This window comes from Salminus brasiliensis, chromosome 7 (genome assembly GCF_030463535.1).
Source record: "Salminus brasiliensis chromosome 7, fSalBra1.hap2, whole genome shotgun sequence".
Taxonomy (NCBI): Eukaryota; Metazoa; Chordata; class Actinopteri; order Characiformes; family Bryconidae; genus Salminus; species Salminus brasiliensis.
Genome location: NC_132884.1, coordinates 41,382,784 through 41,398,175, shown reverse-complemented (window position 1 = coordinate 41,398,175; position 15,392 = coordinate 41,382,784). Strand labels below are relative to the sequence as shown.

At 41.3% G+C, this 15,392-nt stretch overlaps 1 protein-coding gene across 2 annotated transcripts in view; it reads left to right on the top strand.

Moving 5' to 3' along the window:
- cntn3b (contactin 3b) overlaps window positions 1–15,392 on the top strand; it is a 124,040-nt gene that overhangs the window by 56,333 nt on the left and 52,315 nt on the right. For both annotated transcript variants that reach the window (XM_072684918.1, XM_072684917.1), the window contains exons 6-9: window positions 5,183–5,386; window positions 5,849–5,951; window positions 7,891–8,075; window positions 12,276–12,412. In XM_072684918.1, the coding sequence (XP_072541019.1) occupies window positions 5,183–5,386; window positions 5,849–5,951; window positions 7,891–8,075; window positions 12,276–12,412 (629 nt within the window). The remainder of the gene's footprint in view (window positions 1–5,182; window positions 5,387–5,848; window positions 5,952–7,890; window positions 8,076–12,275; window positions 12,413–15,392) is intronic.

Genomic DNA, 15,392 nt, shown 5'->3' with positions numbered 1-15,392 from the left:
AATGAATTCATTCATCATCCACAAATATTTGAACATATTCATGTTCTTGAATAATTAGTATTGATTGAAGAGTAGATCTTCTATAAATTCATAGGGTGGAAGAACTCCATTCCCTTCAATCCAGGGATTTTTTTTTTGTTTTGTTTTATTGACAATACCTGTAATGAGTGTCTGTTGTATTAGCCTCGTTAATTTGCTACACCTTCAATCACATTGATTTCAATGAGCCGAGCAGCACAGATGTGATATTTCACGACTCTGAGCTCTGAGTGACCTTTAATCAAGGTCCACACCTGGGGTCATCTAAAGTTCGGATGTTTTCAACTTGATGCCCTCCAGGCAAATATCAGTGTGATTTTTGGTATTTCCATCTATCTGTCATTTCACAGAGAGCTCCGCCCCCCCCCCCCCCCCCCACCTTGCAAGCATTGCACATAGCACAATCGGCATTAAAGCTGCTTTGGAAGTTACGAGTAATTTTTTTTAGTTTAGCCTTACTGTTGAAACATAATTACACTGTAAGCTGCTTAGTGAATTACATTTACATTAGATTTGCATTAATTTTTTCCCCCACTGTTTGTTGACACGTCCAAAAACATTGCAATAATATGAAAGATACTTTTTCTTTCCACAAAACGAATCAGACTGAAAACCCTAATCAAATTTCTCCTCCTCTACTCACAGGCTCAAATGCTGCTGTTTTCACACAGTCCTCATGTTTCAGGGAGTGACAGGTGAAATATAATTAATAGCAAATCAAACCATGGTTTTGTTCTCATCTGAAAAAGCTGCAACCTCTTTTATGACTTCTAGAGATGCCTAGATACGGCGAATGCCGAAGACGTTTAAGGAATTAAAAACTGTACATCTTGGTGCGTTACCCACTTCGTAACACATCTGTTCTACTCAGGCATGTTCAGTGTCTCCCTGGCCAGCTGACACAACTCAAAAACTGGCACTGTTATTCAGGCATAGGTAATTAGAGAGGAGTCACAGTAGGCCGAATGGAAATGAAGGACCGACAGTGTGAGACATTCATTTCATTTTGAGATCGCGGCAATTACCCCAACAGATGAGACGCCAGAAATTAGAAGACGTGGGATTTATTTCATAGGCCGGCAATCAGGATTTGTGGAGATAATTAATCTGTGATTAATCATTTGTCTAGTTAGAAGACATGAATCCCAGTCTGTACTGGAGAAAGGGTTTCACATTTTCACTCGTTGGAGAGCTTGCGGTGAACTCATCGCAGCGTCAGGACGGAAACTATACTGTACTGCATGGGCTGTCGGTTCTTAGACGTTTCTGTAAGTATTGGAGAGCCAGTCTAATTACATTCGTGGAGCGATTGCGCTGGCAAACTGTGGAGCTCTAAAAGAAACTCATTGGAATGGATTTTTGCAAACCAAGCCCCCTTGCCCCCTTCTCACCTGCCTGGCCTCCATTTATTGTTTCATTTGAATCATTTTGTTTTCAATTAGACTCAAATCTGCTGGCAAATGGAAATGTACTCCCCGAATTGAAGGCTCAACCCAATTGGAAAGCAATATATTTCTCAGCAGAATGCATTCCCTGCTCCGAGCAAGCAATCAATAGTACGTTTATCATGTTTAAAATGCAATGGAGGACGCTTAGTTGGATGCATTGTCATCAGCTACTTTGCATTCTTACTTTGCCAGAAGAAAACTTTCCAGTTTACAGCACATTGCTGTGAAGTCTGGAAATGAGAGAAATGAGTGGTGTGGAGTGCTTGAAGGACTTTACAGACCTTGAAAGCTGTATGGTTAGCTGGAACTTACAACACTTTGACAAGCAAGTCCATGAGAATATTTCATATCATATATACTATAATTATTGTTATTATTATTATTTACTAAGAATCCTTTCATACTACCAATCCAGAGTGACTTACAGAACTGCTTCACTGCGCACCAGCTAGTGTGAACAGACTCCATGGCTCAATGCCGGAGGGCTTCATACACCTCTAGCCCATGCCTGGCATTAGTCATGGTGTCCATGGCATGAACCTATTGACACCATGACTAATGCCAGGCAGACTTAAGACTTCTCAGGCAGACATAAGACTTCTCTGGACTGTGCAAACAAGCTGTGTGTGTGTGTGTGTGTGTGTGTGTGTAAGTGTGTGTGCATTTGCACATCTGTGTCAATGGCAGTGGGTGCTGCAACATAAACTAGCTGAATGCATTCATTAGACAGCATGCATCTACATTCTGTGCAGCGTCTGAAACAAGAAGGCCATGAATAACCATGACCTTGGCACAGTCTTCAAGCCATGCTCAGCCTCCACCGGCGCCTCACTTCCTTAAAACAGAGGCTTGCAACACAGTCGTCATTTCAAGTGCTGAGAGAAGACTTTATGAGAGCTGGTTCCAGAAGTCTTTATCAGTGAAGGTGGTCTCAGCAGGGGCATTTTCTGTTTTTTTTCTCCCACCTTCGTTCTCTCGGTCTCTGCTTTTTTATGCAGTTGATGAATGCTGTTGCCGTTCATTAGGCTAGCTTAGCTCTGACTCAGAGATGGCCGGTCGGTTTTGGCGGCTGGCTAAATCAGAATGAATCGCTTTTGGCTGCAGCGCATCCGAAGCTCAGGTTCCCCGAGGATGTGGGATGAGTGACAGGACTGCCACACACCTCTACAGCATTGAGCAACAGTCTCAGACCACTTGAGAAAATGATGTTTGACCTGTTTAAACTGCTGGTTTCTTATACAGATATTTATCTTATTATTTAAGAGAGTTTTTAACCCCTTAACCCCCACGGAAAAGCTTATTACACACTGAGGGACGAACACACACAGGGACTTCTGTACAAACTGGTGAGGCTATTTTCTGGTAATAGAAGTTTGTAATAACACTTTCGGTCTGACAGCGGATTTAATGGTCATGACTAGAATACTGCGACCAAACATCATATTGTGATGTTGATGTGCCTTTTTGCTATTAGTATATCATCACTGTTAATCACAAATCTTGTATCTCTAAATCAGCAGCTTTACAGAAAAAGGAAAACCTTCTGAACTTTTAATGGAAATTGATGTAAAGAGAGCTATTGGTCCAAATCTGGACACAATGTAAAGAACAACTGCCAGATTCACACTATGTCAAAACTGCAGACAAAATTTTCTGTGTAGACTGTATGGGCTGTGTAGACTGTATTGACTGTGTAGACTGTCTGAGCTGTGTAGACTGTATGGGCTGTGTAGACTGTGTAGACTGTCTGAGCTGTGTAGACTGTATGGGCTGTGTAGACTGTGTAGACTGTGTGAGCTGTGTAGACTGTATGGGCTGTGTAGACTGTGTGAAATGTGTAGACGGTATGGGCTGTGTAGACTGTGTGAGCTGTGTAGACTGTATGGGCTGTGTAGACTGTATGGGCTGTGTGAGTTGTGTAGACTGTGTGAAATGTGTAGACTGTATGGGCCGTATAGACTGTGTAGATGTGTAGACTGAATAGGCTGCGTAGACTGTATACTGTAGACTGTGTGTGCTGTGTAGCACTGTGTAGACTGTGTTGCAAATTAGTAAATCTACCAGTCTACCATCAGCTAACATAGTGGTCTCCAACCCTGCTGCTGGGGAGCTACCTTCAGACTGACAGACTTTGGAGCCAAATCTATTACACCCCATTCAACCAATCAAGGACTTTTGAGGGCAGTTATTAGATGGATCAGGTGTGGTGGATAGAGTTGGCTCCAAAGTCTGTCAGTCTGAAGGTAGCTTCCCAGGAGCAGGGTTGGAGACCACTAGGTTAGTTGGCGGTGGACTACTAGGTTCGCTGCAATCGCTGAGAAGCAGAGGAGCCTTCCAGCCTTCCATGGTTTCTTCCACCAATCTTCTACCAATCAAAACACAACACATAATCGAAGACCTGTTGCTTTTTGCTTAATTAGTATTTTTAATGTTATAAATGTATTAAACACACTTACACTCCTTAGATGTGCAGTTCTAGGAGAAACCTGTAATTGTCATAGAACCTTTACAGTAAGAGTATTTCAGACTTTTTCCACTTGAGGAACCCAAAGCAGTTCTTAAACAGTCCCTAAAGAACCCATCCCTGGAGCGTACCTCCACTGAGCTGAGTTCTAAACAATGTTCTAGCCAGACCTAAGATGTCTTCACAGTGCTGTCGCTCCTAACACTCGCGTTCAACTCTGAAAGACCTCGCTCTCCTGCTCTCTGTTTTTTTTTCTCCTCACCCCCTCCATCCACACTTCTCCTGTGGATGACACGCTAATGCAGCATGGCAGGCCTCTCCGTTCTTCCCGCCTCTGCCTTTTCCAGGGGGGAGGCAGGGTGAGGGGGGTTTAGCCAGGCATGAACAAGGCCAGCCGAGGAGCCCTCGTCCCCAGTGCAGAGCCGGACAGGGCATGTGTCATGAGAGTGGCAGTGAGGCGCTTTTAATCTAGTTTGTTTCGCTCCCTTTCCCGGTGCCTTGTGAAGCACGAGCTGCTCTGTTTACCAGCCCCCCCTTGCCCACCTTTGAGGGGGACAGGAGCCCACGGCGAAAGTGAGAGTGGAATGATATGGCCACTGTGTTTGTGTGTGTGTGTGTGTGTGTGTGTGTGTGTGTGTGTGTGTTGGTGTCCTCATGGGTTTGCACATCGGTAATAGGTACCCTACATGTCCAAATCTTTGTGGACAGCACTCAGCTACTTTACGTTGCACCTATTGCTGACACAGATGTGCAGTTGGACACACATGGACATACACAGAGAAGTATTTCCAATAGAATAGGACTCTCTGGAGCAGAGATGAATATGTTGGCACCATGATGCCTAATGCCTAGAGGGGTACAAAGCCCCCCAGCATTGAGCTGTGGAGCAGTGGAAGAACTGTGTTCTCTGGAATGATGGTGGTGGAGCTCCATCTAGTACTTTTAGGATGAATTGGGGATGAAGAGGTGGGGCGGTGTTTATTATCCAACATCCTGACCTCACTAATGCTCTTGTCTAATGCTGAATGCAGTCAAATCCTCACAGCAATGCTCCTCCGCCATCTTTCCTGGACAGTAGAGACCCAACAAAAGCAGGATCAGCTCATTTTAATAACCTTGATTTCAGAAGAAACAATATATAAGCAGGTGTCCCAATACTTTTGCCCATATAGCGTATGAACCACTGTCCGAAAGTTAGGAACTACTTGTTCTCGTCTGTCTCTTATTCCAGAGCTCACGTTCGCCTGGGTCTTCAACGAGTACCCTTACTTCGTCCAGCAGGACAGCAGACGCTTCGTCTCCCAGGAGACGGGGAACCTGTACATCGCTAAAGTGGAGCCGTCAGACGTGGGCAATTACACGTGTGTCGTGAACAACAGCATCACCAAGGACAAAGTGCTCAGTTCCCCCACCCCTCTAGTGCTGAGGAACGATGGTAAGGAGCCTGTCTTTAAACCACGCAGTCCTTTATCCACGGTGACCTACTCTAAATGGGATAGCATCTGAGATTCGAAGGCAGATGCCTTTTTAAGAAAGGTCCCGTTTTTTCAAAGGCTGTTTGAGAGATGCTTTCGCTAAATGCCAGTCCTTTGACGGCTGAACTGTTGCCTTTTAAGAAAGCTAACCTGTAGCCCCGACAATGCCACAAAGAGGCCACATTTCCATTTGAGATGGATCCTGGTTTTACCGAGCGAAGGCTTTAAATATTTCATGGAACTTTTCTGTATTTTTCATAGCGACCCCCTCAGCGTTCCACACTCGGGCGCTTCTTTGTGATTGTCCTCTTGTTGTTGTTTTGCCTGTGTACAGGAGTATAAAGTGCGTAAGGTGTAAATCATTGATGAGGGACATAGTGTGAGTACGTGTGAATGTGTGCTGCATTGTCTGTCCATCACAGGGGCGATGGGAGAGTACGAGCCCAAAATAGAAGTTCATTTCCCAGACACTGTGCCTGCTGCTAAAGGATCCTCTGTGAAACTGGAATGCTTCGCCTTGGGGAAGTGAGTCGTGCATGTGCTTGAATATATATAATGTGTGTGTTTGAGTGGTGTATCATCTTCCAGTAACGCTGATCTGGAGTTCACACACTGGCCTAGACATCATGCAGTTTTATTCCTTTTTGATACACTGTTGTGGGAGACATGAAAGTGGAGATGATTCCTTAAGGTACCCTCTTAAATGCGATTAGCCATCTGCAATGGTGATTTTTTTATTTTTTTTTTGCAGGCTCTTTACCGTAATGGTCTGCTTTTTTCACCGGGCAATAACCCAAAAAGATTTACCTCTTAAACAGTGTGGAAAATGCAGTGAATGCATCTTCTAAGAAGGAAAGGCCTCATTTAATACGGTAAAAGGCCCGTTTTCAAAGAAGCGGAGATTACCGTCTTCCAGACACCAAGTAGCAATATCACACCAGACTCAAGTGTGAATCAGATACGTTCACACTAGAACCTCCTAATGCAGGCACATCCATCAAAGGAATCGGCGAGGTAATAGATCTGTGACTGCTGCACGGCTCCCTGTGCCATATTGTGAGAATTTCACCCTTTCTCCGAGATATCTGCAGACCTTTCTCTGAAATGAACCACAAGGAGGTGCACAGAAGCTCGTATGTTCATGTGTGGGTTTTAGGATGTTTTTGGGCTTCTGACTAGACCCATGGGATCTAGACAGTGCATGAGTTCTAGAAAAACATACAGGTTCCAGGAAGCACATAGGTTCTAAAACATGGATTTTAGTAAGAAGGTGGATCCTGGAAGTAAATTGGCTTTGAAAATGCATGGGTTCTAGAAGCACTTGGATTGTTTAACGAATGTGGGTTCTTCTGAGACACATTTGGGGTCTAGGAGCCTGTGTTCCATAAGTAGGATTTGGACAGTGCATGAGTTCTAGAAACATACAGGTTCTGGGAAGCACATGGGTTCTAAAGCAAGGCTTTTAGTACAAATGTGGATTCTGGAAGTAAATTGGCTTCGAAAGTGCATGGGTTCTAGAAGCACTTACATTGTTTGAAGAATGTGGGTTCTAGAAGCACAGAGGTTGTTTTAAATATGAGGGATCTATAAGTGCATGGGTTCTTGAAGAACATATGTTGTTTAAAATATGTGGGTTCTTCTGAGAAGCATGTGGGGTCTAGAAGCACATGTTCCATGGAATCAAGACAATGCATGAATTATAGAAACATACACATTCCAGGATGCACAGGTTCCTGTAGCACATGGGTTCTTAAAAGCATGGATTTTTAGGAAGAATTTGGATTCTGGAAGCACATGGGATTTTACCGTGCAGTTCTAGGAAGCATGTGGGGTCTAGAAGCACATGCTCTATAAACGAACAGGACATGGACTGCAGGACAAATGGATTTCAGAAAACACAAGAGATCTAAAACCACATGGGCTTTAGAAAGCATGTGTGCTCTAGGAAATGCATGAGTTCTAGGAATTACTTACAATGCTGTATGAGTTGTATAAGTGTATGGGTTCTAGAAGGACACGATTTCAATCATTACATGGTCAATGAAGCATGTGGGGTTTAGAAGCACTGTTGGAAGTGCAAGAATTTCAGAAGGCACATTGGTTCAAGAAGCACCAGGGTTCCAGGAATTAGACAATCTCTATAAAGCATGAGGGTTCTAGAAGCACATGGACTGTAGTAACCACAATCATTTCAGGAAGCACATTGGTTCTAGGAAGCATGTGGGTTTTAAAAGTGCATCCTGTACTGTAGTAACCACAATCATTTCAGGAAGCATATTGGTTCTAGGAAGCATGTGGGTTCTAAAAGTGCATCCTGTACAGTAGGAAGCACAGGCATTTCAGGAAGCACGTTGGTTCTAGGAAGCTTGTGTGTTCTAAAAGTGCATCCTGTACTGTAGGAAGCACAGGCATTTCAGGAAGCAGGTTGTTAATCACTCGTCATGCTCTTCCTTACCCCCTACAGTCCAGTTCCCAAGATCAGCTGGAGGAGAACCAGCGATGTGCCATTTCCCAGTAAGGTCAAGCTGAGAAACTCCAATGCCATCCTGGAGATCCCCCGCTTCCAGCAGGAGGACACAGGGACGTATGAGTGTGTGGCGGAGAACAGTCGAGGGAAAAATGCAGCGCGAGGCCGTCTTTCATTCCATGGTAAAGTATTCTACTAAATGGCGAGGGCGTCTCTGTGTCTGGAATGCAAGCTTTTTTATAGCCCTGTCAATATTAATTCAGAGTCTAATATCATGAATGATTCAAAATGTAGGTATGTAGAAAATATTTGTCTCTTGTTCTCTGCTGGTGAATTCATAGCTGGTCTGAAGCACCTGTCAGATCCAGAGCTTGAAGACATGGAGCGAGAATTCCTCTACATTAGAAGAATTTAGTGAGATTAGTGGTATTTAAGCTGGCTGTATCCTTTCAACTAGGTTAATTACTGGCCAAAATGTGGAGGTACTTTGAGGTTCCTAGTCAGAACTTCTAATTATAATCATATCATTTGTTCTGAGACCTCCCCCAATGATTTGTCCTAATCATTGCATAATTTGTTCTGAGACCTTCACCTGACTGTGATTGGTCCAAATCACTGGGATTGTTTGTTCTGGGACCTCACCTTGACTGTGATTGGTCCTAATCACTGCATCATTTGTTCTGAGACATTCTACTGACTGTAATTGGTCCAAATTACTGTCTTGTTTGTTTTGAGACCTCCCACTGGACTGGGATTGGTTCTTATCACTGTGTTGTTTTTTTGAGACCTCACCCTGACTGTGATTGTTTGTTCGGAGACCTCCCTCTGACTGCAATTAGTCCAAATCACTGCCATTGTTTGTTCTGAGACATCATATTGGACTGGGATTGGTCCTAGTCACTGCATAGTTTGTTTTGAGACCCCCCTCTGACTGTGACTGGTCTTAATCACTGCGTCGTTTGTTCTGTAATTGGTCCTAATCACTGGCATTGTTTGTTCTGAGACCTCCCCCTAACTGTAGTTGGTCCTAATCACTGGCATAGTTTGTTTTGAGACCTCCCACTGGACTGGGATTGGTCCAAATCACTTGCATTGTTTGTTCTGAGACCTTTTTGAGACTTCCCCCTGACTGCAATTAGTCCAAATGTTTTGAGACATCCCATTGTACTGGGATTGGTCCTAGTCACTGCATAGTTTGTTCTGAGACCTCCCCCTGGCTGTAATTGGTCCTAATCACTGTGTAGTTTGTTCTGAGACCTCCCCCTAACTGTAATTGGTCCTAATCACTGGCATTGTTTGTTCTGAGACCTCCCCCTAACTGTAATTAGTCCTAATCACTGGCATCGTTTGTTCTGAGACCTCCCCCTAACTGTAATTGGTCCTAATCACTGGAATTGTTAGTTCTGAGACCTCCCCCTAACTGTAATTGGTCCTAATCACTTGCATAGTTTGTTTTGAGACCTCCCACTGGACTGGGATTGGTCCAAATCACTTGCATTGTTTGTTCTGAGACCTCTCACTGGACTGGGATCGGTCCTAATCACTGTGTTGTTTGTTATGACACCTTCCATTTATTGCAACTGGTCCTAATCCTTGCACTGCTTGTTCTGAAACTTTCCCTTATGTCCTAATTACTGTGGTTGTATGTTCTGAGACCCACCACTGGGTATGATTGGTTCTAGCTATTGTGTTCATTGGTAAGACCTCCTCCTTACTGCAATTTGGTTCTAATAACCTCATTGTTCTGAGACTTCACTTTTTTCTTTCTACATGTTTGTTGAGGTTTCATGTATAACTGAAGACTAGAAGGCCAAAACTTTCACCCGCCTGTTAGAAAGCGTTTCACTCATACTGTGCCATGCTTGTTATGACACACTTCCGTTTTCATTGTGATGCACAGACCTGAATGCCATGAGTGTTAACCTGGCTGTGTCGTTTGAGTTAACTCAAAGTGAGCTCACGTCATAACAAGTGTGTCAGTGGCTGGCTTTGTGGTCAAAAGGTCCTGCAATATCACCTGACACAGGCAACGTCACGCCCACATCACTTCTGCTGATTCAGACATAGCATTAGCCATGATCCATGATTCTCCTCGTATTTGAAGTATACCTCATTTAGAAATCTGAAATCTTTAGCAATATAATTTATATTACTTAAATATATGAAATTCATGAAATAGCCAACATGTATTTATCAGATATTGACATAAATGTGAACTATATGCCAATTTATTAGAAATGGATCATACATTTCAGCCATATATCAACGCAAACAGACATATATGTGTAACACATAATATATATTGAACAATATATGATAGAAAACAGTCACCTTATGTCTCCAAAATAGCAACTTTACATGAGAAAGAAACAACCTTCTTAACTTTTAATAGAAATTAATGTTTAAATATTTGATTCCATGTAATTGTGGCACATTTCTATTGGTCCATTCATCATGAAATTCAACTCATTCTGGATTCACATTATGACAAAAAGTGAAACATGGCAACAATAGAGATACAGTGATGATATGTACAATACAAATACTGTATGGACAAAAGTATTGGGACACCTGCTTATTTAGTTTCTTCCTCAATTAATGGTATTTTAAAAAGAGTTTATTTGTTTAGTCCAATTCTTTTGGCAGTACTTCTTTACAGGGACTAGACAAGCTGTCTGTGTGCATTTGCACATCCGTGCAAATCAGTGTCAGCAATAGGTACAACTTAAAATAGCTGAATGCATTCATTAGAAGGGGTGTCCAATAGAAATGCTCTAATTGACTTGGTATAAACTATTATTTGAATTGACTTCCATTCAAAGTTGAGAACAGTGTAGCATTCTCCTGTAAAGTCACTATTTTGGAGATTTTTTTTTCATTGACTAGCGATGATATATGTGAGGGTATATGTACATATATGAATTCTTATATATTATGTGTGCATAAATGGACAAATATCAGATGTCTGTATGGGAACAGTACTGTGCCACTGGCTCAGTAGCCTCAACCTTGCTGTAACTGTATGCTTGCAGATACTCCAGCATCCCGATTTGTCTTTTCTCAACTAGTTCACTTTCCTCCCAAACTCGGGATGTTCAAATAGCAGCTTGGTTTCATAAGGGAATCTCTCTTGTCTTATTTGGGTTCTTCATAATAGGAGATTATTTTTGAAATGCAATTATACCACAGCATTAATTGAACTCACACTTGGTACACAGGCATCAGGGGGTGTCTGCCAGGCAACCGGATAATAAGGCTGTGGAACGAGGTCAGAGGATTTATTTGTGCTCAGCGGAGAGAGCATGCCTTCAGTGTGATAGAATTGTCAGTTTCTCTGGGGGGGGGTCTCTTTTCAGTAGTCCGATTCATGCCTGTATGTGCTTCTGTGAAAGGAACATTCTTTGTTGTTTTTTTTATTCCAATCCCACCCTACTGCGTATTATCCACACGGAAGAGAGAACGGCAAAGCTTTGCGGGGGGAAGAAAGAAACCACCTGGGTGAAGTCCTTGTTACTTGTGAAGAGGCTTTTATGTAGATGATGTGTTTCTCACAGCAAGAGCAAGACACTCAATTGCTAGTTATTAATAGTTTTCAGGATTTCATTGAAATTAATGACATGAAGAGTGGAAAAGGCTTATGATTGGGGGTCAGAATATGAAAATGAATTCATGCATTTCATTGCAGGGTCAAAATTAATTTGCAGTCTCTGGTGCAAAGACCTGCTGCACAAGCCTGGTGTTATTCAGAGTTCTAACAAAAGCATTCCATACTCAGATACGGTTTCTCACTAGTGGCTCATGGAAATAAGCAGCTGCTCTGCTGCTGTAAAGTTTGGAATAACTGATTATATTAAGTCAATGTTGCTATTTTATATTTAATAATAACTTTAGAAATGTAGATATTGTATACTGCATATATATATATATATATATAGAGAGAGAGAGAGAGAGAGAGAGAGATGTTTTATTTTTTAAGTATTTTCGAAAAAAATAGAAAAAATAATTTAATTGAAGTTATTATATGTTTGTAATAATTTCCTGTCTACTTTTCTTACTTGAAATTTGAGCACCACTTTTGAAACATGAGGCATTTGACTTTTTAATTATAAGTTTATTTCTGATGCTCTATGGCTGTGGGTTTCTATCCTGAGTTTTAAAACTGAATTTTAAGAGAATAATCAAGCAATTTACCATTTAAGCATAAAAATTCTATAAGACACAATATAACCTATTAACCTGTAATGAACCATATTTTATAAATGCAAACAGCTCTGTTCATTATTTTGGACATCATTTTTTTTTAACCCTCCACATACAGTCTTCTTTTTCATGAAGTTCTCTCAGGACTCTTCACTGACCGGCGGTTTTCTCTCTTCTTCTAGCAAAACCTCATTGGCTGCAGACAACGGCAGACACAGCTTTGTCCATTGAGGAGAACCTGTATTGGGAGTGCAAAGCCAGTGGGAAACCCAAGCCCTCGTACAGTTGGCTGAAGAATGGAGAACTGCTCTTGTCTGAGGTACAGTAGAACAAAAAACAGGGGCTATTTTTTAAACACAAATTCAAGGTCAGTGGGAGCAGCTGGCTGGAGAATAGAGGAGTTCTCATGACTAAAAAAGATCAATAGCAATTGTTTAGAGAAAGCAATGAACCGAAATGAGCTGTACTAACAGTAAGACGGTGGGAAATACAGTCAGAAACATGTGTTTAAAGAGCAATCTGGCTTTTAGGCTCATTTAATGCTGTCATAATTTTGCATGCTTACCCATCAGACAAAAATATTATATTGCCATGCTAAAAAATTTTTGGACATTTGTACATCTCTTAGATCCAGTGCAACACAAATGGTAATGATAGAATTTTTTTTAATGATAGATAGTGATATTGTTTCAGACTGGAATGAGAAGCCCTCCCTACAGTCAATTATGAAAAACTCACATGAGGGATATTGTAATACATACACATGATGTGCTATTTTTTTAATTTTGGAAAAAGTAACAGGGTTAAAATGTGTGTTACACTGGATCCAAAATCCAGAAATATGGGAAATAATCTTATAATATTCTTATATCAATCTCAAAATTAGAATGTCAATCAAATAGGACTCTCCAGAGCAGATAAACATGAACCTAGTGGCTCCATGCTGCCTAATAATGCCAGGCGTGGGCTAGTAGAGGGGTTAAAAGCCCCCCAGCATTGAGTTGTAGAGCAGTGGAAGAACTGTGTTCTCTAGAATGATGGTGGTGGAGCTCCATCCAGTACTTTTGGGATGAGGAGTCGGGGAGTTGGGGGTGATGAGGTGGGGTGGCGATCATAATCCAACATCCTGACTTTACTAACGCTGTTGTTGCAGAATGCAATCAAATCCTCCCTGGACAGTAGAGACAGTTACTCCAACAAAAGCATTGTTATACAAAGTATTATTATTATTATTATTATTATTATTATTAACAGCAGTGACTTCCAGCTGTCTATGTCTTATTGTGATGCCTTATTGAGTACTGTTATAGCCCTGCTGTACTACAGAGCAATGCAAACGTTTCCACACTGGTCAAAAAGCTGATTCAGTGAGCCTCGCCGAATCAACAGAGCACTGGACGCCGGGATTCTGACCAATCGGAAGCGAATGACCTCTCGCTCTCTTTTTTCTCCCTCTCTGTGTTCTTCTCTCACACACTTCAGCATCCTCCTGCATCGAGTGCATTGTGCTGAGCTTTGGCTTTAAGAACAGCTGATGGGCTTAAAGCTCAGCCGTGCCATTAGCCCAGCCTTCAGCTCGACACTTTTCGACCTGTCTCTCTCGCTTTTCCAAGCGGTCGCTCGCGGCAAATGAATTGTGTACCAGTGCTCCGCATCTATTGTCAACACTGCTTTTCTGTCCACCGAAGCTGAGGGGTCAGCATTTTCTGTCCTCCTGCCCCTTCCATCCACCCCTTAAATCCAGAGTGGCCCCCTCCCCCCAGTCTCCCCCCTCAGGCTATTGTCTGAAGATACGTTACAGTGCAGTCGTAATTGAAAGGCTTCTCTATTGCTGTTCTCCTATTGGGGCTCGTCCCAATGACTGCATCTGTGAACATGAATATAAAGGTTATAGTCTAATCTTCTTAACATGTATGTAGACTTTGTGTGTACTACCCACCAGGGCCACACTCTAAGAAAGAGGTACCACAAAGGGGTTTTCTACACAGGTGACAGGTATTGTCGTAAAAAGATGAAAGAAGTGGGTATCTAGAACACTGAACAAATATGTATCATATAAAGATTTTTTGTTCTCAAATTAGATTTAAATCAATTATAGAAGCCTGTAAATAACAGCATCCATGTTTCAATGGATCCATGTCAGTGGATGGTTCTTTACAGAACCAGTTTTAGGAACATTTTGTGAGGAATATTCCTAAATCTCATGATATAAAGATTTTAGGAAGACCTGTTTAACTGGCACATATCCTTTACAGAACATGACGGTTCTTTAAATAGTTATTTAGACTTTTAGTGTATGGTTCTTTAGAGAACCAAATTTGTAGATGAGATTTTTATCTTCTCCACACTTAAGCATCTCATCTACAAATTTGGTTCTCTAAAGAACCATACACTAAAAGGTTCTTTAGGGAGCCAGCAGTGGTTCTTATATGGCAGGGTTCTTTTTCTCCAGCCCTGGAGTGCTGTATCCAGTATATCTAGTAGACCGCTAGCCCTCCAATACCAGAACTGAAGAACCCTGTTCTACAATGCAAAAAATATATATCTTAGCTAGTAAAATCCCCTTTAATCTGTCTTTAAATCTGTCTTTAAATTGTTGAAAAAATATTCTATTATTTTTTTTATTTTTTATTTTTATATAATTTTATATATTTTTATATGTTTGTTTTAATGAAAACAAAACAAAACATCTTAGGACATGGCATGATAAGATAATTATGTGATGACACAAAAGCAGTAAGAATAAAGCAAAGAAACAAACACATTTATACATAAAATATTACAGAAAACAAGAGAGCAAAGACTAGCTAGACCAGTTTGGGAGTCTGCTGTATTAGGGAGGAGGACAGTGTAGAGCCTATTTGGTGTAAGTAAGGGTCCCAGACTTTATGAAAGCTGTCTACGGAAGAGTGGAGCATACATGAAAGGTCTTCATTGTGGATAAATTCCATAATAAGATTATGCCATGATTTATAAGATCAAACAGCATCCTTGATCCAAATGTGTAGCATGTTCTTCCAGACAGCAAAAGTCAGCAAGCTAAAGAGTCTCTCATGCTCACAATTTACAATATGACCCCTTACTTATTTTTACTATCATTTTTATTTATTTGATTATTCTTACAGGTAATTTTGCTGGTTTCTAGTTGTATTTCTTTGCAAATGCTGAATTGTCTATTATGTCTTTAAGAAACATGCTCTGCCAAAGAAATAAGACCCAAAATCAAGTAAAAATATTCAGAAATAAGTTAATTGATCTTATAATATTTCTATAATATTCTTACATGTAGATATAATAGA